This window comes from Taeniopygia guttata, chromosome 1A (assembly GCF_048771995.1).
Source record: "Taeniopygia guttata chromosome 1A, bTaeGut7.mat, whole genome shotgun sequence".
Classification (NCBI taxonomy): domain Eukaryota; kingdom Metazoa; phylum Chordata; class Aves; order Passeriformes; family Estrildidae; genus Taeniopygia; species Taeniopygia guttata.
The window spans coordinates 64,906,488-64,933,516 of NC_133025.1; the positions used below are offsets into that span (position 1 = coordinate 64,906,488).

At 48.2% G+C, this 27,029-nt stretch overlaps 2 protein-coding genes across 9 annotated transcripts in view; one reads left to right on the forward strand and one right to left on the reverse strand.

Annotated features, from left to right (window-relative positions):
• The window catches only part of ETFRF1 (electron transfer flavoprotein regulatory factor 1), a 60,355-nt gene that overhangs the window by 4,680 nt on the left and 28,646 nt on the right, over positions 1–27,029 (reverse strand). Inside the window, exons 1-3 of one of the 3 annotated variants that reach the window (XM_012569253.5) lie at positions 2,954–3,066; positions 1,808–1,913; positions 1,450–1,699 (exon numbers count right to left, since the gene is read on the reverse strand). In XM_012569253.5, coding sequence (XP_012424707.1) covers positions 1,484–1,699; positions 1,808–1,852 — 261 coding nt within the window. In that variant the 5' untranslated portion in view covers positions 1,853–1,913; positions 2,954–3,066 and the 3' untranslated portion in view covers positions 1,450–1,483. 3 annotated transcript variants of the gene reach the window in all.
• DNAI7 (dynein axonemal intermediate chain 7) lies at positions 3,239–20,463 on the forward strand. Of its 6 annotated transcripts, XM_030263500.4 has the most exons (16): positions 3,239–3,340; positions 3,816–3,830; positions 5,796–5,829; positions 6,832–6,923; positions 7,814–7,915; positions 9,323–9,460; positions 10,207–10,353; positions 11,431–11,534; positions 12,595–12,874; positions 14,611–14,716; positions 17,017–17,174; positions 17,798–17,942; positions 18,195–18,409; positions 18,992–19,159; positions 19,331–19,444; positions 20,029–20,463. In XM_030263500.4, the coding sequence occupies exons 1-16, from the start codon at positions 3,338–3,340 to the stop codon at positions 20,302–20,304; spliced, it is 2,097 nt and encodes a 698-aa protein (XP_030119360.4). In that variant the 5' UTR covers positions 3,239–3,337; the 3' UTR covers positions 20,305–20,463. The 6 variants fall into 6 exon arrangements, with proteins under 6 accessions (XP_030119360.4, XP_072779852.1, XP_030119362.4 ...); XM_072923751.1 differs by lacking the exon at positions 3,816–3,830; XM_030263499.4 differs by lacking the exon at positions 3,239–3,340 and having other exon boundaries at positions 3,737–5,829.

The following is a 27,029-nucleotide window of genomic DNA, read 5'->3' on the forward strand; positions in this document are numbered from 1 at the left end:
CTGTGCTTTAACCCCATAGTAAACAGTGAACCTTGTTGAAAGGACTTTGTTACACTTTCACTTTTACATTAAGCCTGGTTTTGCTGATGCCTTTGCTGGCAATTCTTTGAGTGACCTTACAACACTCCTTAGTGCTAGTGTGAAGACTTGCTGAGGACTGCCAACAGCTCTGCTGCAGTGATTCCTTACCAATATTTCAAAGATGGTTTCTCCCTCCAGTGTCACTTGGTTGGTGGAAACCCCAACCAACCCAACAGAGTATCAGCTCTGAGACAAGTGTGAGTTGAGCCAAGGCCTACAGACAGCCTGGAGCAAACAGCCATGGCCAAACTTCTCTTCCAGGGGCAAAGATCAAGTTTTCTATTCCTGCTGCAGCAGTTACACAACAGCAGAAATCAGTAGTAGCAGGAATTGTCTTCAGGACCCAAGTGCTTAATGCACTGTTGTTAAACTCACCCTTTCCTGACCCCAGTTGTCTCCCTGAGTAAGGGAGACACAGGAAGGTGGTGCCTATGTAAGCTGAGCAGATAAGGTTAAAAGCTGTAAGAACTTGCTTTCACAGAACAGCCAGGGTTGGAAGCGACCTCTGGAGACCATTTAATCCAACCCCCCTGCCCAGGCAGGGTCACCTGAAGCAGGTGACACAGGAACAAGTCCAGGTGAGTTTGGGATGTCCACAGAGGAGACTCCCCACACTCCCTGGGCAACTGTTCAGGGCTCTGCCACCCTCAATGTACAGAAATTCTTCCTCATTCTGAGGTGGAGCTTCTGGCATTACATTTATGGCCATTGCTCCTTGTCCTGTTGCTGGGCACCACTGAAAAGAGTCTGGTATTGTCCCCTTCACATCCACCCTTGAGACACTTATATGCATTGATGAGATTCCCCTCTCTGTCTTGTCCGGACTAAACAGGCCCAGCTCCTGCAGTCCCTCCTTGTAAGAGATGCTCCAGACCCCTCATGTTTATGGCCTCTGCTTGGTCCTCTCCTGTAGCTCATCTTTTCTGCACTGTGGACACCAGAACTGAACACAGCACTTCCTCTCCAGGGAGGGAACCTCACTTCTGAGAGGGTGCTCATTTCCAGCAGAAATGGATCGTTCAACATGGAAGATTTTTAATCGGGTTCATCTTTCAGGTAACAAGCACTGCACCTTGAACTGACACCCAAACACACAGCTACGGGGTAAGAAGAGTTTCTGTTCAACACATACATTGAAGTGAAACAAAACAGGGCTGTGCAACCACTCCTTCCTGCAAAATCCTTTCATACCTGAAGTTTTAGTTTGAGGAGGTCAAAAGCAGCACAGGAAAACTTATTATCCATAACCTGCACACCGCAAACCCTTCAAGTGATCTCTGGCGGGGAAGCAGCTCCCTCATTTTGTGCTGTAGAGGGTTTGGAAGGATTTACATGTCACTTCTTTGCAGTTAGAGCTTTTATTGTTACCTTTCCTGGGTGTGTGTGGTTACAGGCGGCACAGTCAGGGCTTGTCGTCGCTGTAGTAGCGCTTCTTCATGGCTCGGTATTTCCTCAGGAAGTACAAAGCCTCCAGCTCCTTTATAACAAACTCTCCCCGGGCAATCAGCTGCTTAATTTTTTCAGGGTCTGTCTCATCTTTGTTTTTTAGAAAAGCTGCTTTCAAACGTCTTCTGAAGTAGTCTGCTCCTTTGGGATACTCCCTTCCAAGGTACAGCAGCTTGGAGAAAAAAAGAATAATAATGTGTTTTTAATTAACTGAGTGCACAGTCAAAGGGGGGTTCATTTTCTGGTTAAGGAAAGTGTTGGTGGTATTTAAGACACTTACATTTTTGTACAGTTTTATCACTTCACCTCTTAAAGAATTGGCCATTCTCACATTTCAGTGAACTCTGTCCTTGTGTGATCTGTTTGGTTTGTTTGGGTTTTGTTACCTGAAGGATAATCAATTAGAAATTAGCCTTCTCTGGGTGTCAGTAAACAGCCTCAGCCTTCCTAAAACTTCTGTACCCTACCAAGCCCCATTTGCTGAGATTCTGGTTCTACTCTGTCTCTTCTTTTTTTTTTCTTTCCTATTTTTCATTCTATTTAGCTTCTCATTGTCTTCTCCCGTCCCCCCTCAAACAGAAAACAAGGAACTTTCTAATAACTTTGAACAACTGGGACACTCTGTGCTGTTCATTGGCCGCTTTCTCACACCCTTACAGTTGTGCACCTGCTGGCCTGGCTGCTTCTATGGTCTGCTAAAAAGCTCTATCTATCTATCTATCTATATATCTATCTATATATATCTATCTAGATATATATCTATATATATATCTATATATATATCTATATATATATACACATATATATATACACATAGATACACACATATAGAGTTGTAAAGAGATCTAAATAGAATACACATTTATGTATTTTATATATTCATATAGCCGTGTTTATAAAATTTTTGATGTGTTTATTTTTATCTCCATATATATATTTATGTATTACGTATGCCTATAGTGTATATATAGATATATCCATTTTATACATATACATTTATATTTCTGCAACTGTCACATTCATAAATTTTTCTTTTTTAAGGTCTCTTTAAGTGCATCACAAATTAGTCCAGTGTGCACCGGGAAAACGTAAGGGTAAGTGACAAGTAGCTGATTTTTATTTCTGTAAACACAAAATCACGGAATAGTGTTGGAAATGATCTTAAAGATCATCTGGTCCCACCCCCGGCCGCGGGCAGGGACACCTCCCACTATCCCCGCTTGCTCAGAGCCCGTCCAGCCTGGCCTCGGGCACTGCCGGGGTCGGGGCAGCCAAAACCAAATCACAAGCGACTGGAATGCATCCAGCTCCCGCCGCGGCGCCTCCCGGGGCCGCCGCCTTCCCCTGGCTCTGCCCGCAGCCCCGCTCCCCCCGGAGCCACGCCCGGGTCCCGGCAGGACCGGACCGGGCCGGGCCGGGATCTCACCGCCGCTCCCGGGGCCGCCGCCGCGCCGCTTTACGGCAGCGCCCGGCCCGAGCTGCGCCTGCGCCGCGCCGGCTGCGGGCGGGGCCGCGGCCGCCTGAGGGACCCGGGGTGGCGTCGTGAGGGACGCGGGATCGCGTCCTGAGGGACACGAGATCGCATCCTGAGGGACACAGGATCGCATCCTGAGGGACCCGGGCACCGCCACAGCGTCCTGAGGGACACGGGCACCGCCACCCGCGGCGGGATCGCGTCCTGAGGGACCCGGGGGTGGCGTCGTGAGGGACGCGGGATCGCGTCCTGAGGGACACGGGCACCGCCACAGCGTCCTGAGGGACAACGGGCTCCGCCACAGCGTCCTGAGGGACACGGGCACCGCGGCGGGACATGGTGGGGCGGGGAAGGGACCTGGGGTACGGGTGGTGATGAACAGGGGAATGGGGAAGGATGAAGTGCTGGAGTAAAGTGGGGTGTTCCGTGTTAGCGACCGAAGTCGCAGGGGGTGGGAAAAGGCTCTGAGGGTGAAAAAAGCACCCGAAGGACGCGTTATTTATTTTATCGTTGGTGTGGGCCCCGGTGTAAGTCCTTGTGCCGTGGTTTGCCGCTGTGGTTCCGTGTGGGACCAGCCGGGAGGTGGCTCGCACTTTGCTGCCAGAATGGCTCCGTGGTAAAAAAACTTCGTTCCAAGAGTCATGTGTTAGTGGCTAATTTTCTGCTATCTTGGAATTCTTGTCATTATGGCTTTTCAATAGATGATGACATCTTAATTTTAGAATTGTAGTATTTTTTTTAATTTTTTCCTTACTAGTTGGTACTTGTTATCTCATGTTCCCTTTCCCTTTTTTTTTCCCTTCTGATCTTTTAGGGTCCAAAAAAAAAGGTAGGCAAAAACATGCTGTAGTTCACTGTTGTGTTTATTTTTTTATCTGATTTTTTGTTTTTTTGCTGAGGCAGCTGGCCAGGGTTAATGAATCTGAAGGAGGAAGAGGCGTCTCCAGGATACTGAGCTTTTGTGCCTCTAGCAGGGAAGCCAAATGTTCCTGCAGCGCTGCTGGAGGGAGCATGGCCAGTGCAGCCACTGCTTGTTTGGCTTGGCAACGGGTGTCCAGGGAGAGAGGCGGTGTGCTGGCTCTGTCCCAGCCATGGGGTGCCAGCAGGACCAGGACAGTGACTGTCCCCTGTGCTGGGCACTGCTGGGGCCACTCTTCGAGTCCTGTGTCCGGTTCTGGGCCTGGCACTGCAAGATGGACATTGAGGGGCTGGAGTGTGTCAGAGGAGGGAACGGAGCTGGGCAAGGGGCTGGAGCACCGGGAACAGCTGGGGGGGGCTCAGCCTGGACAAAAGGAGGCTCAGGAGGGACCTTCTGGGTCTCCACAACTCCCTGACAGCAGAGGCAGCCAGGGGAAGTCAGGCTCTGCTCCCAGGGAACGGGGACAGGACAAGAGGAATGGCCTCAAGCTGTGCTGGGAAGGGTCAGGTTGGACATCAGCAGGAATTTCATCACAAAAGGTTTGTCAAGGAAGGGGGTGCCCAAGGAAGTTTGGAGTCCCCATCCCTGGAGATGTCCAAGGAAGGTCTGGATGTGGCACTCAGTGCTCTGGGCTGGGTGACAAGGTGGGGATCAGGCACAGCTTGGACTTGATGATCTTGGAGGTCATTTCCAACCTGAATGTTTCTGGGATTCTGTTATTTGAGCCATAGGGTATACACAGAATAAGGATGGGGGGGGGGGGGGGGGGGTAAACGGACAACAGGCAGAAGTCCATGGGAAACTGAATTGCATAAATTTATCCTGTGGGTTATTCTTAATTAAATGATAATGAATTTATCTACCTCTCGCCAGCTGTGCATCTCACTCTTCTCAGTGCTCTGTTAAGTCATAGGAATGTGAAAAGAAATTGACTAAAACATGATTGCAAGTAATTGAAACAAGCAGGTTTTCCATTTTCAGTTTATTTATTTATTTATCAGAGTGAAAAGAACAAATTCTTCCCTGAAATCCTAATGGGTAGAAGTGTTAGTTTTACTGATTCTGTTTTGGGATAATTTTGCAACAACTGAATGCTTTGATACCAAATGCGATAAGATGCACTCAGACTCTGGTGACACTTAATTATCACTACTGTATGTGTCCCAGCTTCATGGCAACCTCTGTACTCAAAGTTGCATTTAGATATATATATTTATGCCAATATATTTATTGCCATGCAAAGTAGTGTGAAATGAACAAGTAGTTATTTGTATCTGAATGTGTGATAGTCTAAATCAAAGTGTGAAATAAGTGTGTGTGAAGAAGGATCAATGGTCACTTAAATTCTGAGAACCTCAGATTTAAAATACGGTTACTCTAGGATTATGGTGGAGGTGAACAGTGAACTGTCTGGAGTGAGATTTTATAACAGAAAAGAGAACTCCTTTCTATTTTGTCTTGTGAATTAGATACTTCCAAATGCCAGGCTTGTCTCAAAATACATTTTCCAGTATTTCCTACAATGTTTGAAGTTGTAGCATCTACTTTCTTAGCATATCTGCCTATTATTCAATTTCTACATTAAACCAAAAGATTTCAATACCCTCATGTTGTGGCTGTGTTTAGGAATGTGTAGCATAGAAAAAATACATTAATTTTAAGACCTTATCATTAAAAAAAAAGAAAGAAAATTAGTCCAGAATGTGCATTACTATTCTGAGGCCTTCCTTGACTGTCTAGGGAGTCTAAAATTTTAATTGAGGGATCACATTGGAAGGGCAGAGTTACAGTGATGGAATGCCAAACTGTATTAAAATAATACTGACATTTGCTTTCCTCTCCCTTATTGCAAACGTGAAATCTGATGCCAAAAAGGAATCGAAGAAAGAAAAGGAAAAGAGGCTGAAAGGTACTGTGCTCTTCATTTAGAGGGAGTGTGGTGGACAAATGGTTCATATTAAATAAAAGGGCAGAAGGTAACTTCCTGAACTCGATGTGAATTGCTATCTGTGTTTCACAAATGGAAATGGTTCTTCCCTCTTTCCTGGTGTGGGCTAAACTCCCTGTTCCTTGATGCTGCATCTCACCTCCCTGTCAGAGCAATACTCTCTGCTGTAGTTACTCCTACTGCAACTGGGAAGTTGGGAAGAATGAACTTGCCATTAATCCATCCTGGCAGGGGCTTGTGCCTGCTGTGACTGCCAGTAAGTGACTGCTAATCACTGGTAAGCTGCTGTGGTGGGACTAGAAGCTCAGGTGGGCACAGGCAGATCTGGGAGCTGCTGCTGCTCTTGCCTCAGTGCAGCACACACTTGACATGATTTACTTGGAGGTCACTGTTTGGGAACATCTGGGTTGAGGCACAGGCTGAAGGCTCTTAGGCTGAAGGCTTAGAGGTTGAATCAGTTTTAGTTTTCACATTCTGTCTAATTTTCTAGTCCCTATGACAGCAAAGAGAAGCCAGTGATGTGGAGTAGCAGATCCTGAAGTGGATTTCAATGAACAAACAGCGTAAAATTGAAATTGTAGGAAACCAGTGGTTGTAGGAAAGAAGAGGAGAATTTGGGATTAAAGCACTGAGTTTCACTCAAAACTTTGGGTTGAGAACCTGTATCCATTGAAGCTGTAGATGGAGAGAGCACTTCTGCTGCTGCACTTGCTGGTCCTTGTTTCCACTTTTATCCTCACAGGCTGATGGGGCAGTGCCAGAGACAGTGTTAATAGACAGTTTTAGTAGTATTCAAATTAATTTGGCTCAATCTTCATATGGGAGATTTCTGTGCAGTGAAAGATAAACATTTATTTTGCTCATTTTATAGTGGTTTTATCATTACAGCTGGTAACGAAATGATTTCTTAGATTTTATTTAGGAAGTCATAGTTATGCCCTTGATCTCTTTCCCAATCCTCAGCTGAAGCCCTATTAAGAGCTCAACAAGAAGAAGCAGAAAGACTTGAAAGGGAGAGATTGTATCAAGAGCACTTGGAAAAGCTTGAAGCAAAGGTTAGTCTTTTACTCAATGAAAAATTCTAATCCTACTTCTAAACTTGAGACAAGGCTTGTAAAACACCAGTAATTTGTAGGAATTAACTTCTGTCGTTAATGTTGGGAATAGTATTGAAGAAATTTTCCAGTTTTGATAAATTTAAATACATTACCTTTTGTCATATGTGTTTCTTAAGTTTGGTTAAATGCCTTTTTTTTTTTCCCATTTCCACTGTGCTTTCAATTGATTTGGTACAAATTCCTTAACTGGTTCCCTGTTCAGGCAGATACAGTGATTTGTATTTGTATATATATGTGTGTGTATTAGATTATGTATATTTATTTTTCTGAACAGTCAGAAAAATAAATTTGTTTTTCAGAACAAAAACTGATGATAGATAACTATTTTTGTGTTTAAAAAGAAAAAAAAAAGAGATTTACAACAAACTAAATTTTTTTGAAAGAGTCACTCTTGTCTACTCCTCTTGTACTTCACAGAATATTTTTTCCTCTTAGGGAGAAGATGACCTTAAAATAATAGAAACTAAAAGGGAAAAAATAAAACAATCTTGCATGTTTTTTCCAAATTAGGCTTACATTTTCTAGCAGCTGCCATTAGAGCTGGCTCCAGGAGGCTGACAGGGAAACTGTTGAAGTGAGAGGTTGTAGTCATATGTCACATTATGTTTATCATATGGCTCAGCAACTACTGTGATGACAATAATATTGTGAACTACTGCAGCCTTCTCAATTGGATGTTTCATTTAAAAAGCAAGTTTTCAGTGTTTGGATTTGTTTAAATAATAACTCATTCAAATATCCCCAATTTGCTTCTTGTATGTAAAATAATTGTAAGAAATAAGCCAAATATTTAACTGCTTTGTTTGATATATGTATTTTTTTAACAGTATCAAGGAGAGAGAGAGTCTGAACTAGCAGAACTTAATTCACTGGAACAGAAGTTTCTTTCTGCACAGCAGTGGAAAATTAATTACAGAGAACAAGCTAAGGTAAGCTTTCTTGCCAAAATCTGCCCAGAGGTTTGGCAAGGAAGAGACTTCAGGAGCTTCCAGGGCTTGAATGTATGTGTGTGCTATGACAGCATTTCAAATTCCATCTCAAAGCACTGACATGCCATGCTCACTCTATCTTCTTTACTTTGGAGCACACAGAAAAGAAATGTGGGCAAGGAGGAGCCTGTTTGGTGATCAAAGTATTAATGCCCCACACCTTACCCCAGCAGTCACAAGGAATTGTAGTTTCAGATGTTCTGGTACCTGTTCTTCCTCTTTTACTTCTTTAATTCATTCTGCTTTTAACCATTTCACAAAAAAAGTTCTGCCAGGGCTTAAAAAGAAATTCTGTAGAACATTTGTTTCAGTGGCTCGTTGATATCACAGGTCATCATTCAGAGAGAGAGAAGTTTGCCAGATTCTTGAAGGATGTGGCACAAACCCAGGTCAGGGCTGGAAAAGTCTGAAAATGCAGCTAAAAGTTGATGTCTGCAGTTTAGGGTGACATCCATGGTGGTTGAATCATCACCCAGTGGCATTATGTACCTGTCAAGTTCCATTTGAAGTGGTAAGGTGTGGAAATACAGTAGATTCCACTCTTGAGAATCTTACAGACACATTACTCACTAACAGTCTGATAATGACATTTGGTCAGGTAAGGAATCAAAGCTTTAATCCTACAAGCTTGTGGACACAAGGATTTTGTCTTGTGTATTGCTTAATCTTGTTAAAGTCCCTGCAGAACAACTTCACAATCATAGGATAACCCATCTCAGAGAAGACTTCTGAAATTCCTGCAGCTCAAACTCCTGCACCAAGCAGGGCAAAGTCTGAAGTTAAATCAAGATGCTCAGTTGAGTTTTGAAATATTTAAAAGTTGGAGGTACTACAGCATCTTTGACAGTTTTGCCACTCTCACTGTAACCATTTTTCTCTGAATGCAATTGGCATTTCCCTGTTACAGCTTGTGATCATTGCCAGCTGTTGTTTGTGGATGTTTTTGACAAACTAGAGCTATTGATTTTAAAATAGGTCTGATAAAACACTGGTAGATTATGGGAAATACTAGAGTTCCTTTTAGTCTGTTGTTAAGATTATTTAGGATAAAATAAATACATAATACCAAATACTTAGTTTCCACATCTATTTCTGAATAATTTCAGTTCAGATGAAGACATGCATTTCCAACTTACCATGAAATCTATCCTATTTCTTGAAAGAAGTGATGATAAAAGTGAAGCTCTCTTTTAAGTGCAAAGATATAAAAAAAAAGAAATCAGATGTCTTACTGCTGAAAATTGATCAGTCTTCTATGCAGGAGTTTCCAAGTGCACTCAGCACTCCCCTGTTGTAATAGCAGTGTGCAGCACACCTGTATGCACTTTTCTCTGAACTCTTCTGCAGTGGGAGCACTACCTCAGCTGTGATGGGACTCCTGACCCCACTGTACCTCAGGAAATCAACACTTTCATGAGCTTGTGGCGTGATGACCAAGATGAGGACATTCAGCTTGTGATGGAGAAGGAGGAAGTGGTGCTAAATGTCAGTGTTAAAATGCTGTATTTCAGTTTAAGCTTAACATTTCCTTAACAGCCCCCTCTAACTCTGTTTTCCCTTTTTTCATGGCCAAGTGACTGAAAGACCTTCAACACCTAGAAGTTTTTCTTCATTTTTTCTATATTTCTTTAGTTACAGATTTGTTGTTAACCCTGAAGATGTGTATTGACTTCCAATATGCATTTAAGGGATTTGTGTGCTGTGTTTCTACATTGAGGTCTATCATTCCAACACACATATTCCCTTCCACTTTAAACCAAACATGAGCATACAAGCTCATGTCAGATATAAATGCTTTGGTGGACAACAGCCTCATTTTCTAACACTTGAGCCAGTAAAGTGTCATGTAAGGGCAAAAGTTCCCAGAATGTATTTCTACCAACAGAAGTCACCAGCCACTGATAGCTTGTGAAGCAATTTTAAGCAATCTGTGCCTGCTCTGTAAATTTAGGATTTAATTTTCATTTATGCTAACTTTATGGTGTTTTTCAGAAAGTTAAATGGGGTCTTCTGTAAACTGGGGGGGGAAGTTGCATGGGTAATACAGGTTTCATTGTGTGGGTTTGATTCTGAGTTAGATTTCTTATCTGTCTATTAAGAAAGTTATTTTTGTGACCAAAATCTGTTTAGGTGCAAAGGAAGTAGGTTTGCCTCATTTTTTTATGATGGAACACACAATATGTTAAGGATGGTGTCAAAACAGGTACTTTTCCCATGTAAATGTCTTCTAGTTGATTGAGAAGTTGGAGTTTCTTCTGTTGGAGGCATCCCCAGAAGAGATCACAGACAAACAACGAGACCAGTACCAGGAAGTTATTCTGCAATTGCAGGATCTGCTTCATCAGAAGTACAATGATGCCACACAGAACCTGCTCAAAGTGAGTGAGATCTGGTGCTTTAAAGCTGTGATATGTGCACATAAGTTAACTCCCAGTGTCCTTTAATGATGGTTGGCTCTAAACAGTTTGGACAGTTTGGTCCTAAACTGTCACAGAGATGAGTCTGTGAGTTTCCAAATCATGTTTATAGCAGTCACCAGACTTTGTAATTGTTCAAAACTCATGAAAATCTGAACTTTACAGTGGAAAATCTCATAATTAAGTCAGACAAGAACAAACTACTGCGAAATTTTGTGAGATTTGGGGATGATGAAAACAATGAATTTTGGTAAATTCATACCAAAACATACCAAAACAATTTTGGTACAATGAAATTTGTTCATTGTACCAAAAAAATGTAGATGTGAAAAACAACTCATAAGGTTGCCTTGTACACATTTTTTTAATACAAGTTCATGTAATTAAAATATTTTTGAAACTAAGATCTTGGGAAAGGTGAAGAGCACTCAAATAAGAAAATGAAATCATGCTGGAGAGTCAGTTTTTTGAGCTTCATATTTAGGCAGTAACCTTGCTATTTCAAAAATATTAATCATATATATAAAGCATGTTTAGCAAAGGAATATTAGTGAAATAGTGAACCAGTTGTATGTGCACAGTCAAAACCCTCTACAAAATAAGAAATGTTAAGTTCTTGTTTATTGAATTTAGGATTAAGCTCCTAATATAATTATTATTTCACAAATTTGATGTTACCTAAATGATAAAATAATCTGTGCAGTGAGTCTGGGGTAGGAGTCCACTATTGCTCAGTAAGTCTTTTTTTTTGTTTGTTTTTATCCTGAGAATTAGGGAAATAATGGAAGAACCCTTATTTGGCAGTACTTGACTCACAGAATTGATGAAGTCAGAGAAAAAAATCAATGTAGCTCAAATTTTAAGCAATGGATTTGAGTTTATAACTGTTGTGCTTTAATATGTAAATACAACACAGCTGGGCTTGGTCTGCTATATTTACATTCTTAAATGTATTATTTTATTTAATTATTCAAGTAAATGTAGGTAAATCAAAGTAAAATATATAACAAATTCTTTAATTGGCTTTTTTCTTTGTAGATAGCTAGTATGTATGAAGATTCTGAAACTGGGAATATGCACACAGTCCTAAAGGATGAAAACATTACTTTCTGTATTTGGGTCAATCTGAAGAAGAAAGCAAGGTACAGCACGCTGAAATTGAAATGAGGCCTGACCTTGTTGAGTAAACACCAGAATCAATCTCTCGTAATTTTTTGTTGAATAGCATCCACTCTGCAGACTCTCACTGCTGGCTGTTGCTAAGGAATGATTTAGACATATATAAATTTCTTTATTAAAATGCAGCAGCAGAACCCGTTCACTGCCATTTAGAAGAAAAACAGTAAAGCTTATGCAGAGAATTGAAATTCCTCTGGAAGCAGTGTTTCTTGCTGGTGCATTTAATATTTTCTAAGTTCTTCCAGTTGCTTGTAAAGCAGTGAATGTTGCTTTGTGCTCAGTTAGAGAAAATATTTTAGAGCCTGGGATGCACTATCATTTCTGAATCTAAGTGTTGTGTTTTTATTGGATTACCATTTAAATGGTACATTTTCAAAATAAGATTTTTCAGCAGACTTCCTAATCCCACTCATAAATGTAAGGAATAAGTTATTAAAAGGACTTTAGCTTGACTAAGGACCTGTTGCTGTGAGTTAAGTAGAAGGGTGGATGCTGAGCAATGTCAGACTGACCTGCAGGAAGAGCCCACATGGGGTAAGTGTTAAAATCTTTTGGCCAGCAGAGAGATGCACTTAAATAATTCAACCAACAATTAATAGCTAAATGTTGCTTTACTGGAAAATTTTTAGAACTTGTGACCAGCTTATCTTATCCAAAAATAAGTATTGTGTGAATTATTTTGAAAGGTACCGAGAGTGATGTGACACAGACAGCTGTGCAGGAATTTTCCCAATAAATTAGTCAGTTTTACCAGGAATGTAGTTTCTAGAAGAGTTGCCATCTGATCCTGCCTCGTTGTTATCCTGTCAAGACTTATTTTTGAAACGTCTGATCCCCTTGATTCAGTTGTGGCTTTTCTGGAGGGTCTTACAGACAGCTGCCAGCACAAGCACTGTGATACCCCACAACATTTCTCAGACAGTGCGAAAAAATTCCCCAAGAGATTGTACCATTTGTGAGGAAGCACCAATGAAGTGCTGGCAGTCTCAGCAGGCCTGTTGCTGTTGTCACTGCCCTTGCCAGGTTCAAGAGCCACATGTTCCAGGAGGCAGGGCACGGCTTCGAGCTGCCCAAGGCCCTGGCTCTGAGCAGCGTGGCCGTTCGCGTGCTGCACACCCGCTACGACCACGTGTCTCCCCTGTGGGTGCAGTGCCAAGGGCTGCCAAGGCAGGAGGCCTCATACAGCCTGGAGTTAGCTGAGCATCCAGAGGACACTGGGCAAGGACCAGGAGAAGAGGAGGAGGAAGGCAGGGAAGAACCCAGCACGCCTGCTGCAGAAGAAACGGGTTCTAACGGGAGAAAGGTGGGTAAAAACCTCCTCAAAGGATACTCTGCTTTGCTCTTGTAAACTTGAGGGTCAGTCACAGTGTCCCATGCAGGACAGTCAAATCCTTAGGTGTTTCATAGGAAAAGGCAGCTTGTGTCAACAGTGCAATAGTCTTCTCAAGGGAATGCAAAGATGGAAAGTAGAAAGGGAATTTCGGACAGGGTGTGCAGTTGGCATTTGGTTGGTGGTTTAAGAGAAGGATCAAGCATGAAGTGCCATGCAATGTATTTCTATAAATCTCTGGCATAAGTACAGAGGAATGGATTCTGCTTCTGCAAAACTAATAGCCCCACAAAACCCCTGCAGGAATCCAATTTTAGGAAAATTTGCAGCATACAGAGTAAGATTGAGAGTTCAGCAGGTGCTGGCTGTTCCATGTCTGTGTGCTGACCCTTTGCTGTGAGAGCCTTTTCAAATAAGCTTTTGGGTGCCTGTCCTCTTCTTCAGCTGTCTTCCATGGAGTATGCTGGTTTTAGGTGTGATGGAGGTTGCTTGGTTTTGTGTTGTACATACTGCATTTGGGATTTTCACTCTGTGTGTCACCTGTGACTTTCAAATAAATGCCCTGTGTTTCTCTATGTAAAATTTATGCAGAAATAATTGACATCAAGTTTGAGGTCTTCCTACTATGTTTGGAGCAATTCCACGGGATATTTTGAGTGGAAAGGGACCCACAGGGATCCTTGAGTCCAGCACTTAAGTGAATAAATTCTGAGATCCATACAGGGATCAAACAGGGATTGAACTTCTGTTCATGATCATGGCTTTTCTCCTTTGCAGTCCCCACTACCTTTGTAATGAATCAGTGCTTGAAATCCTGCTTCTCTTGGTTCCTTTTTTCCTTTTTTTGTATGACAAATCTTATCTTTTGGTACTTTTCACTTACATTTCTCAGACTTTCTTTAAGCTGCTGCATTTTATTCCCTCTCTTTATTTCCCAGGTCTTGGAGCTCTTTCTCTCAATCCATTCTCTGAATTTTCCTCTTCCCTCTGAAGGCTCCACTCCTCTCAGCTTCTGTCCCCTCACCTCCTGTCCTGTTTGAGAAGATGTGTGTTCTTCCACATGCTGGCAGGTACAGCCAGGGCACAGAAGGGCTGTGCCTCCAGAGGAGTCTGCTGTGGCATGCTTGAATCCCTGTCTGGGTTGGGTATTTGTCTGGAAATCCAGGGGAATGTTCCTCAGCATCCTCCTGTTCTGGCTGTGCCTTGAGCTCCGCCACATTCCTGTGTGTAAATACACTGAAATACAGTGTGAAAAGGAATAAATATCATGGGCCAGGCACAGGCCAAAGCTGCAGGTGGGGTTCAGGCACAGTTTCAGTGTTTGGTTTGGATTCAGCCTCAACTTGCATTTTACTTTGTGCCACTCTGCTGGCTGTAAAATCAGCAAAACCAAAACTTGAGTGCACACTCTGCTGGAAAAGTGTTGGGTGCTTGTTTGGTACTCAGGGAACTCAAGATGGAATTTGTTGTGGAAATGAAGTAATTATTTTGTCTCTATAAATCCAGTTCCAAATTAGAGAGTACCCTTAATCAAAGTGGTTTTGATCACTAGGTACAAATTATTTCTCTTAAAACCTTGACTCTGTAGCAAGATGGGTACAAATGTTTCTGTATTCCTTCTCCATGGGCCTCCTTGAAGGAGGTGATACCTTCTTCTTCATTGTGTTTGTCTCTGACTAATGGAAAAATGTCTCTTGCTTTTTGTCTAGGAGAGTGCTGCCTCACTGAAAGAAAACAGCAATAACACAGCTGATACAAAAGAGACAAAGGAGGAAACTGAGAAGAATTCAGACATTTTGGATGTGCCATCACAAGGTATTTGGTTATTTTTTACGTGCAGCACTACAAAAGTACTTAGGCTAAGTATTTTATGTGTTAAAAATTGTTCCCTCTGAGTGTAGGGAGGCACAAGTTGCCCAGAGAAGCTGTGGCTGCTCATCCCTGGCACTGTCCAAGGCCAGGCTGAATGAGGCTCTGAGCAACTTGGGATAGTGGAAGGTGTCCATGGGGCTGGAACTGGACTTTAAAGTCACTTCCAACCCAGGCCATTCCATGATCCATGGAAACACTGCAATATCTCCATGAGAATGGAGCAAAGTTTATAAATATAGGGATGTTTTCGTAACACTTGAGTTTTGTTGACATATCTATTAATGATGGTTAAATCGTGTGGGGAGATAACAGGACAGATAGGAAAATGGAGTTTGTCCCCACAATTATTTTTATTTATTTATTATTTATGCTTATGTACATGTTTATCATGTTTATATAGATATGTGTATTATTTTACATATGTTTATGGGTGAGGCACACAATCTTTTTGAATCTGCCAGGCTCTGGGGAGATTTGATTCCTCAGAAAATGTTGATTCCAATGCATATCATGGTAGGCATTGGTGTAGTGTGGGGTGTTACTGAGTATTACCTAAATGGGTGCTTTAAGTGAGAGGGCCTTATTCTAGGAAATAAAACTGTTTGTCTGTCCCACATAAGTTACAAATGTCTCCAGTGTTGTGGTGTTGTCCTTTGGTTTAATAAGAGTGAGTTTTCTTGTGCTACTGACTTAAATAAAACAACTGCAAAGAACTATTAGCATAATTTAGCTCCACTTTACATCCCTTTTCTTCTGGTAAAAAACCAAACCCCACCCCACAACACTTTGGACTGAGCACAGTCCAGAGAATCAGTTGTCAGACTAGACCTGAAAAGAAGGGTTTTCAAGAGAATATAAAGGACTTGGGCCTCATGTGGAAGAATTTGTATTTTATTTCTGTCAGGCTTTGAAAAACCATACCACAGTATTAGGTGAGTGGATGTGCACAGATACCAATTATACCTTAGTGTTTTCCAGCTTATTCATCTGTTTTAATAAGGAAAGAAGGAAAAACTGCTTTTTCTGTCATGCTTATGATTTGCAAACTCTTTCAACCACTTTTGAAAACAGCAGTGAAAGGATGCTCAGTTACTTTAAGTTAAAACATGGAGCCAAGTAAATGAGGGTTAAAAGCCAGAAATGCAACAACAGAGAGGAGTGACAGTTTCTCTGGATTTACCCTTATTATGCCACTGTTAAGGAGATAGATTACCTTGGGACAAAATAAATAGTTTCCTTAGAAGATACTTATATATTTTTGTATTATTATTTAAAAAAACACATTAAAGTATAAGCTTCCACTCTAAAATGTAGGAAAATGTTTTTTACTTCCGGTAAGTTTGTTCAGAATAACTGTAAAAGGACATTCTGGTGGTGTGTGATACAGTAGAGTAAAACCTCTGAAGAATGTAACAAAATCTGACATAAAATAAACACCATTTCCAATTTTTTTTTTTAAGCTTAAAGACAATTTATAGAGAGCATTCTCATTTCTTTTTATATGGTGTTATTCTCTCAGAGCAAATTTCATAACAATTACAGTAGCTGTTTTTACAGTATTGAACACTTTTGCCTTGATTCCTGTCAACAATAACTCCTTTCCTCCTGTACCATCCCTTCTGATGTTTTATGTGGGCTGGTTTGGCTTTTTTAAAGAAAATATTTATGGCCTTGTTTTCCACAGTTTTTCTGCCTTTTACTAACATTTTCCAGCTAACTAAACCTTAAGTTCATACATTTGTGATATATACATAAGTATGTATAGGAAAAAAAGGAATTATTTTTGTTATCTGAAAATTGTGTTTCATGTTAAATCCTCTTGCTTTTCCTAACTACCATGTCTTTCACCGTCAGCACATGACTTCTTAGTGCCTTATTTTTATATATCTCTTTATTTGCTTCATTTCTTTTCATATCAATACAATCTTACTAAACCTGTCCAGAACCTACCGTATTACTGTGCTTGTGAAATTCTTCTGTGGGTAATAATGGACTCATTTTGTCAGTGAAACCTTGTTCCCATAGGAAGCATTACAAAGGCAGAAGCTCAGCCCCAAAGGCAGAGGAGCTTCTTCCCATGGCCCAGCTCCTGCTGCCGCACCTTTGGGTGCTGCTGAGGAGCACCAGCAGATGGGGCCGGAACGCTGCGAGCGAAGCGCTCCCAGCACACAGCGAGACTCGGGAGTGGGAATGTCGGGGAGTTTGAGCCCCTGGTCACTGCTGCTGTCTGGTGAACTTTTCAGAGGAGGATGCCCTGCTGCAGGAGGAGCCAGGAGGCAGAGAAGAGGCACCAAAAGCTGTGGATTTGCAGCAGCTGGTGCCCGTGGGGGGTGTATTCCACATCTCTGCCCTGCAGCTGCCGCCCCAGGCCCAGGACGTCGGGGACTGGAGCATGGTGGAGGTAAGGGAGGACAGGGATCAGCCCCGGTGCCCCTGAGGAGCTACTCCCGAGGTTTGCAAATCAACAGTTTTCATTTGTGAAGGGTAAAAGCACAGTGGTGCCAAAAATCCCTGCTAGTTCACTCCAGGCTCTGCAGGCTGGTTGAGGACTCTGGGCACTGGGTTCTGGTTTCCCCTAGCACTGACCTACCCCACAGATGCACTCTGAAGCTGGAAACCATCAATAAGCAAAGTTTGCAAAAAGCCAGACTCGGGGCAGGACTGTGGGCAGGGGGAGAGGCCCAGGATATTCCTTCCCAGCCTCTCCTTCCCCTGCCATGGTGGGGACAGAGTGGAATCGCACCTGCCTGTGCCTCTCCTGCTTCCCGAGGCTGTGGCTCTGTCAGAAATGGCTGTGCCCACCCTTGTCCCTGCCCTGAGGGTGCCTTCAGCAGCACAGGAAGGGCTCCAAGGCCTCGTGGTAGCCACTCCTCTACTGCCTTCAGAGCTGTACTTGGAAATGTGCAACATTAGCAAACCACTTAAAATGGGGCGTTAAAAAAGCTTTGCAGTGGTTAGGGGAACTCAAAGAAAAAAGCCTGCACTTTCTGATGTACCCCTTACCTGTCCTTTCCTCTTGCCAAGCTGCTGGATGCTGGATTGGAGGTGTATCCGTATTCCCCAGGAGAAGCTGAAGATGGCACACAGGAAGCAGTACAGATAACCTTGAGGCTCCCTGATAATGTGATTTATTTTCAAGCACCTGTGGTAGCCCGATGGGATCCTGCAGGTATGAACTTAAGACATAAATTTATTTTAAATTTAAATTTAAATAGTGGAATTTATACCCGAGTTGGACTGTTGTTACAATCCAGCTGTAAAGATAAGGGCCAAGCTGGAATCCAGAAATAGTTTGGGGAAGTCAGTGTTAGTTGATTTGGGGATTTTGCATTTTCTGTTCATTACTACTACTTTGGTTTGTTTTACCTCAGCAGTAGTAGCAGAAGCCTTCCATGTACATCTTTCCATCCTCTTTTTGCAGGCCAGCAGTGGAGAACTGATGGCATCAGCAACATAACCTATGAAGCAGAAGAAAAGAGCATCACCTTTAGCATGGGTGCCTTTTATACAGTAGCCCTCCTCCAGGATGCTCACCTGAACCTGCCCTATCAGGCCTGGGAATTGCACCCTGCTGGTGTGGATGAAGGACTCTTCACAGTTACTGCAGTCTTTGCAACCATTCAGATACAAATTAAGGTACTGTCAATAATATTTTAATCGTACATTTGCAGTTAAAAAAACCCATTTTTATTACAGTGTCCCTGATTAAGAGTTTGGGATGCTTCTACAAGAGCAATTAGAATCTCTCTTCCTTTCCAAGCACTGCACTGGTTGTTTAATTTCAGTTTTTTACTATGAGACAGCGCCTGTGCATTTGCTCTGCAAAGTTTCAGTCAGAGTTTTGCTGCTGGTTTTGCCTTGCTGCATCCAAGCCTGTTCCACCTGTTAGAGCTGAAAAGGGTTCCTCTCTCCTCCCAGCTCTACCAAGAGAAATACAGGGATTTCTAGCAGCCTACTACTAATGCTCCTTGTGTCTTCTCCAAGTTCAAAGCTACTTGTGATTATCCATCTCTTCATTAGTGCATACATTGGTGCACCAGTGTAATTTCTGATTCCTAACAAAGCTGGCTTTCTTAGGATCTGTAAATGAAAGGTCACAGCCCAGAGTAGCAGATGATGTGGGTAATACCCAGCATAGCAAAAATATCAATATCTGAAGCCTAAACCAGAAAGGAGCTTCCATGACCAGTAAGTTGCTTTCACTGGTTTGTACAACAGGATAATCAGTGTATGTTGTCTTCAGTAGTGGTGGAAGAGGAGGAGGTGCTTTCCCATATCACAGGAAAATGGATGAGTCCTTTTGCCCTCAGAGCAGCTTTGAAAAGAGCTGGAGTGAACATTTTCCCAGCAGGGTACTCTTCCAAGTACATCCCTGTGCCCAGGAAGGTGAGTGCCAGGGTTTCCTGGTGGTTTTTCCCTGTTTTTCACCCGGGTCACCCTTTCCTGCTCTGGGAGCTGCTGTGCTGCCAGCTGAGCCAGGACCGGGCAGGGCAGGCCCTGGCACTGCTGTGCCACAGGGACAGAGGTCTGTGTCTGACTCGTACTCGTGCACTGCAGGCTGCCCTGGCAGAAGCGAAGGCCTATGAACAGATGGCTCTGCTTGCAGCTGCTTTTGCTTTTGCTCACAGCAAGTGGAATGGAGAAGCAGGGCCGGAGCGAGTCGTGTTCAAGGTTTGTGCAGCCCCACCAAAGGCCCAGAGCAGAGCAGCACTGACCCTTCCCAGTCAGACAGGAACAATTCACTCACCCAGCTGGCTTCAGCCCCTGCCCCAGCTCAGTGTCACAGACTGCCCCGGGAGCTCTCGGGGGACACAGGTCACAGCCACAAAGACGCTTGCTGAGGAGAATGGAGCTGGTGAGGCACCGAGGGAGGCTTTAGCCAGAGCTGGGGTGACAGAGCTTCATGCTCTTCAGAGGCCCCTTGAGAATCGGCACTGTGCTCTGCCAGCTTTCTGAAGAACAGCTGGGACTGCCTGCCTGCCTGCAGGGTTTCTTTTGCTCCCTGCTGCAAAGGAGGGAATAAGCAGCCTCAGTGCTGGTTTGTCTCCACCTGTGAGCTAAAACACATGGTTAAAACCTCTCCCAGCCAGACAAACACTCCCAGGGGTGGCTGGAGAAAGGTGACACACCCCACTGCTGAAGGCTGCAGTGGCTTTCTCCCTCTCAGGTTAAATGCATGTGACACACAAAAATTAGAATTTGTACTCTGACCATGGCACAGGCTTCACCTCACCGTGCATTTCTTCCTACAACAGGCAAGGGAACATCTCACAGCGGGTTCTGCCAAAGACAGTGACTGGTCTCTTTTCATGTTCGACGGTGAGAAGGTACAAAACCTCAAGCTCACTGAGACCAGTGAAGCTTTTTCAGAAGAGCTGGAAGAAGAGTCTGAATTTCACTCCACACTCTACCATATGCTCAAGGCTTCTGCCAGCAGTGAAGCCATGGATAAAGTGGAAAGAGCTGGCTTCCTGTTTGTTGATTCCGTGTATCAGCTGCTCCTTGCTACCAGAGTTTTAGCATACTCTTAGATACTGCATGCTTTCTTTTACAGCTTTATTATCAAAAGCTTTCAGTAAAGTTATACTTCAAGTCTTAAATCCTTTTCTATTCAAAACATTGAAACAGGTTCTGAAATGCAAACATTTTTTTCTTTGTTCAAGCAAAATAAATTCTTAATTGTGGCTAAATCACTTAGACATGTATTGTTAGCTACATTCAAATTTGCTGTTCTGTGGTGATCCTCAGTAAAACTGAGACCCTTTTAACTACTTTTAAAGATAACTTTTGTCAGAATGGGAAAAAGGTTTTTTTTATTTCAAGTCATGCTTTAAAGAAAAAATACTTCATCTCCCCCCGCAAAAAAATACCCAGAATCCAACGAAACAAATCCAGAAATGCAACCTTAAATAATACCAGGCTGGAGCAGGGTGCTGATAAGGCCAAGATTCTGAACTCAGTCCCCACGTTTGACTCGATGATCCTCGGAAGATTCTGAACTCAGTCCCTACGTTTGACTCGATGATCCTCGAGGCCCTTTCCAACTCGGAACCTCCTGTGCTCTGAAAATAAAGAACAAACACCTCTCACCGGCTTTTTAAACCCCCGTGTTCTTCTACTGGGGGGTGCGAGCCACAGAGGAAGGGGGACGGGAGGGAGAGCATCGAGTCTCCCCCGGCAGGTGTCGGGTGAGCGGCTGGAGCAGGACCGAGCCCGGCGGGGCCCCGGTCCCGCACCGGGCGCGGTCCGGACTCGGCCCCAGCGCCCGCCCCGGAGCGGCTCCTCCCGCCCGCGGCGCTCCAGCCCCGCTCGTTCGGCGGAGCCCCCGGGGGCTCGGGCCCGGGGCAGGGGCAGGAGGGCGCCGCTCCGCCCAGGGGGGTGCGGTGACCTCGGGGCTCCGGGGCGGCTCCGCATCCCCGGGGCGCGGCGGGGCCGGGGCCGCACCGGGGGCGCTGCCGCCGCTCCGCGCCCGCCCGGCGGCGCCCCGGGGCCGGTGCCGCGGGTCCGCTTCCAGCCGCGATCCAGCGCCGCTCCGGGGAACGCCGCCCTCCTCCCGGGCCCGGCAGCGGCACGGCCCCGGCTCCCGGCGCCCATCCCGGAGCCGCGGTGGGACCCCAGCCCCGCACCGGCCGGAGCGGGAGCAAAGCGGCAGCGCCGGGCTCGGTCCCGGCGCCCGTCCCGGAGCGGCTCCTCCCGCCCGCCGCGATCCCAGTCCCCCATCCCAGCCCAAATCCCGCATCCCGCCCGCCGAGGAGAAGCGGCTCCGCCCGGGACCCCCGGCAGACACCGGCAGGACCCGGATCCAGATCTCCGGGCCCCGATGCCGGTGCCGGCCTCACCTCAGCGCTCCGAGCGGCGCTCCCGCCGCGCCCCGGGCCGATCATTCCCGCATGGAGCGGAGCGGGCGCGGATCCGCCGGGATTTATGGGCGGGGCCGGCCCGGCACAGGTGTGAGGGGCGGGGCCGCACAGGTGTGAGGGGCGGGGCTGCACAGGTGTGGGGGGCGGGGCCGCACAGGTGTGAGGGGCGGGGCCGCACAGGTGTGAGGGGCGGGGCCGCACAGGTGCGCGGGGGCCCCAGAGCGCCTGCGCGGGGCGGGGCTGAGGGGATTTAAACCGCGGCGGGGCCCGGCGGAGCCATTTGCTCCTCGGCGCTCGGGGCGGGTGGTTGCGGCCGGGCCGGGCTCTATATCTCTTTTCCTCTATATTTCTTTTACGTTTCTTTTCTTTTGTATTTCTTTTTCTTTATACCTCTCTTTTCTCCCCTCCCTTCCTCCCCTCCCCCACCCCCTACACCCTCCCCCCCCCCTACCCCCCCCCCTCCCTCTCCCCCCTAGCCCTCCCCTCCCTCCCCCCCCGGCCGGGTCCCCCCTACCCCCCATCCCCCTACACACCCCAACCCTACCGCACCCCTCCGTCCTCTCCTGCTTCCCTTCCTTCTCCCTCACCGTGGTTCCTCCTGGTACCTCTCCATGATACCTTTCCCCCAAAACCGCCTTCAATCCTTCCCCTCCTTCCTCCCCGCTGCCATTCCCCGAGTCCCCTCCCCTGGTGCCCTGCACACCCGACCTCCCCCCGCCTGCCCTCTGTCCTTGTCACCGTCCCCTTGACCGCCCCCTCCCGCTCCCCTGTTCTCGTCCTCATCCCCCGCTCTCTCTCGTTCTCTTCCCGCAGCCGCGGGGTTGGGGGTGCCGGAGAATAAAGCCCAGAGGGCCGGAGCCCGGCGCCCCCCGCCCTCGCTGGAGTCCCCCCGACACGGGGCCGGACCCGCCCGGCGGGTCCCCCCATTGCAGTGTAATACACGGCCCGACACTGCCGGGGTGCGGCTGTCCCGACATCACACTGGGGGTCGGGCTGGGGTCAGGGAGGGCCGGGGGGAGTGGGGGTGGGGGTGGGTTAGGGGGGGCTCCCTCCTTAGGAGGGGGTCCCGGGGGGGGGGGGGGGTCAGGGAGGGCCCCCTCCGGAGGGGGGGGTCCGGGGGAGGGGGGGGGGCGGAGGGGGGAGTTCCCCCTCCAGGCCCCGCCCCCTCCCCGGGACCCCCCTCCTCCGGACCGGGACCCGTGGGGGGGGTGGGGAGGGAGGGAGGGGGGTGGGGAGGGAGGGGGGGGGTGGGGAGGGAGGGGGGGGTGGGGAGGGAGGGGGGGGTGGGGGTGGGAGGGAGGGGGGGGTGGGGAGGGAGGGGGGGGTGGGGTGGGAGGGGGGGTGGGGTGGGAGGGAGGGGGGGGGTGGGGTGGAGGGAGGGGGGGGGGTGGGGTGGGGGGGGGTGGGGTGGGGTGGGAGGGGGGGGTGGGGTGGGGTGGGAGGGGGGGGGGGTGTGGGGTGGGAGGGGGGGGGGTGGGGTGGGAGGGGTGGGTGGGGGGCGGCAAGGGCGGGTCACGTCACTCCTGCGCGCGGACAGAAATCGCAAACGAACGAACGCACCGTCCCTCTCTCCCCTCCCACCCCACCCACCCTCCCCTCCCACCCCACCCCCCCCCCCCCCCTCCCACCCCACCCCCCCCCCCACCCCACCCCCCCCACCCCACCCCCCCCCTCCCACCCCCCCCTCCCACCCCCCCTCCCCCCCCCGGGCCCCGGTCCGGAGGAGGGGGTCCCGGGAGGGGGCGGGGCCTGGAGGGGGAACTCCCCCCTCCGCCCCCCCCCCCTCCCCCGGACCCCCCCCCTCCGGAGGGGGCCCTCCCTGACCCCCCCCCCCCCCCCCCCCCCGGGACCCCCCTCCTAAGGAGGGAGCCCCCCCTCACCCACCCCCACCCCCACTCCCCCCGGCCCTCCCTGACCCCAGCCCGACCCCCCAGTGTGATGTCGGGACAGCCGCACCCCGGCAGTGTCGGGCCGTGTATTACACTGCAATGGGGGGACCCGCCGGGCGGGTCCGGCCCCGTGTCGGGGGGACTCCAGCGAGGGCGGGGGGCGCCGGGCTCCGGCCCTCTGGGCTTTATTCTCCGGCACCCCCAACCCCGCGGCTGCGGAGAGAACGAGAGAGAAGGAAGGGGAGAGAGGAGATGGGGGGTGAGGAGAGGTAGAGAGAGGGGGGGTCGGGGTGAGGAGAGCAGCGGGAGGGGAAAGGCCAGGTGGGGGAAGAGGGAGAGTGGACAGGGGAGGAAAGGGGAATAGAAGGGGATAGCGGGGTACGGACAGGAGAGCAAGGAGTGGGGAAGGGGGTCGGGTTCGGGGAGAGAGGAGGGAAGGGTTTCGGGGGAGAGGGAAGGGGGAGAAAGGAAGAGAAAGAAAGGGAACACGGGGAGAAGGAAGGAGGGGTAGAGAGGAGCACAGGAGGGGAGACCGAAGCACCCGAGTCTCACCCGCCTAACCCGCACGGGAGCTCCGCTCGCACCGCGCTCTGAGCGAGCAAATGGCGGCCGAAGTGATTGCCGGGAGTTAAATAACCTCGGCCCCGCCCCGCGCAGCCGCTCTGGGGCCCCGTGCACCTGAGCCCCGGCCCGGCCCACCGAGCCCCGGCCCCGCCCACCGAGCCCCGGCCCCGCCCACCGAGCCCCGGCCCCGCCCCCCGAGCCCCGCCCTGCCGGGCCCGGGGCCGCGCCCGCCGCCGCGTTCCCGCCCCTCACGGCGGGGCCGAACCGGGTCGGGACCTTCGGGCCCGGGTCCCGCCCGTGGCCGCGGGGTCCCGGGCCGAGCACCGGGCGGGGTCGGCGCCGGGACGGGCCCGGGCTCGCCCCGCCGGGCCCGCAGAGCCGGGGCAGTGTGTGTGAATTCCTCATCCAGCCTGGGCAGAAAATCCTCACGGAGAAACCCCGGAAATAAAGGATATGGGGCCGGGCCGGGGGTCGGGGCGCGGGCAGTGTTCTGCTCTAAATGAAAAACCCCTCGGGAAAAATAAACCCGTGGGACAGCTCATTTCCAGCCCTGGACCGGCTTCTGTGTGCCCGCCTGCGGTTCCAGCTGCTCCCACGGGACTTTCAGCCTCTGGGTCTCTGATGAAGTGTCAGGGGCTGAGCACGACAGGAAATAATGGGAAAACTCTCGGGATCAGGCAGTGTCCCAAAGAGCTGGCGGTGCCCAGCATTCCTGGCTGGAATTTGGGCATCCCAGCAGGGACCTTCCATAGTGTCCCCATGGAGCTGACACTGTCCAGCATCCCTGCCCAGGGTTTGGGGGTTCCAGCACAGCCCCCCAGCACATCCCGCTGCTTCCTCAAGTCCCCTTTAACCGGGATCATTTTTTGGGCTGGGGGCACCCAAACCCAGCAGAATTTGCTTTCACCAGCTTTGGGGGATCTCCCCTCTCCCCTCCTCACTGAATTCCTGCTCCCAAATCCCAGCCTGAGGCTCAGCTCCCCTTCCCTCAATCCCTCTGAGGGACTGGACTCGGATTTCCCAATCCAGCAGGGCAGCAGCGCTGTTTCTCCTCACTGTGTATCCTGATTGCAGGAACTGCTTAAGAAATAATTCAAAGAAATTCAGAGAATGAAGAGACACCAAGGAAGAGCTGCCAGCTCCAACCAAGGGCTGCTCAAACCCCTTCTCAATTATTTGCTTTAATTAACCAATGCAAATGAACCAGTCCGGACCACATTGATATGGTTTTATTCTTTTTAATTCGAATTATAAACACTGCAGAATATAAAAGAACACTTTGAACCCCACAACTCTTCTAGGAGATAGACAGGGCAGGGCTGCACTGCACCCCCAAAGTGAGGATTGGGAGAACCGGGAGAAAAGAAAATGCAGACCGAGATTCCTGGGAGATTGGTGCAGCTTCTGCCAGCCAGAACAATCCTGGGTCTGAGCACGCCTGCGGGATGTCATCAATGTCCTCCTGGGCCTTTTTGTTAAAAGCAGATTTCCACAGAGAATTCATGAAATGCAGAAAATTAAATGGGAACGGAAAGGAGCAGCTCCCCCAGCCCGTCAGGCTGCAGCATCCAAAAGAAAACGAACAGAAAGATTATGGATTACGGATTGGGACCATCCCAAATCCCGAATTCCCGGTGTGGAACACCACTCTGCTTTGCTCTGTAAATCACCGCCTCTCTCGCTGGACAAACCCTTCAGCTTTGCTCCCAGTTCAGCGAGTTCCCAGCTGTGGCCGCCGGGATTCTCCGCAGCGTGTCCGGGCGGGATGCGGGGGGAGCGGCGGGGAATTGCCGGGGGAGCTGCCCGGGAGCTCCCGGCCCTGCCCCGGGCCCGCAGAAGGAGTTCTCAGTCTTTAGCACCACCCATTCTATCGGCACTGACAGCAAACCTCAGCTTTGGCAAGACATGGAGGGTCAGAGGTGTTACAGATCCTGGCCTCACCTCGGCCTTGTCGCAGGTACAGCCTGACAGGGAGAGAGAAGGAAAATCAGGATGGGTTAAAGTTCCAGAACATCCTTACCGAGATTTTCTCAGCTTTGGTTTCACTGATGCCTTTAATGTTCAGCAGCTCCTTCTGTGTTCCAAAAGCCACTGTGTGAAATCCAGCTTCTTCCAGCCTTTCCCCATCACTGGAATTGATGCCACATTGCTGGGAGGGAGGGGAGAAAAAGGACACCTGTTAGTATTTTTTGATTGATTGGGGTTTTTTTTTTGACAGAACACAAGTAAGAATTCAGCAAAGAAGTTTTCAGACTCACCTTGTTTTGAAGGAAAAAATTAAGGTTTGGTATTAGGAAGAAATTCTTCCCTGTGAGGGTGGGGGGGCCCTGGCACAGGGTGCCCAAAGAAGCTGTGGCTGCCTTGTCCCTGGCAGTGTCCAAGGTCAGGTTGGACAGGGCTTGGAGCAAGCTGGGAAGAGTGGGAGGTGTCCCTGTCCCATGGCAGGGGGTGGAGCAGGATGAGCTTTCAAGGTCCCTTCCAAGTCAAATCGTTCCAGCATTCCACTTTTCCATCCATTCTGGGATTTCCTTCTGTCATATGAAATGAGTCCCGCTGAGTTTTGTTCCTCTCTTTAGCCGTGTATCACATGTGCTTCCTATACAAAGTCCCAGCATATTCACACATTGAAGGAAGGAAGCAGAATGCTGTAGCAGTGACAAAAAGCTTTGCAGAAAGGATTTTAAAGCTTCAAAGCCACTCCCAAATGGAAATTAAAATAGTGAGCCAGTGCTGTTTACTCATCTCAGCAGACTTTCCCAGGTATGTTCCTGAAAAAAGCATGTTTCACTTCAGCAGCCCCCGCCCCTGGCTGACCACTGGGTTTTGGAGCAGGACAGGCCCCAGAGCCTCCTGCCCCTCCCAGCCACAGCACCTGGTTGCCAGGGTGGGCATCTCTGTGGTTGTGGTGGGGTCTGCCCCCTGGATCCAGGGATCCCTTCCCTG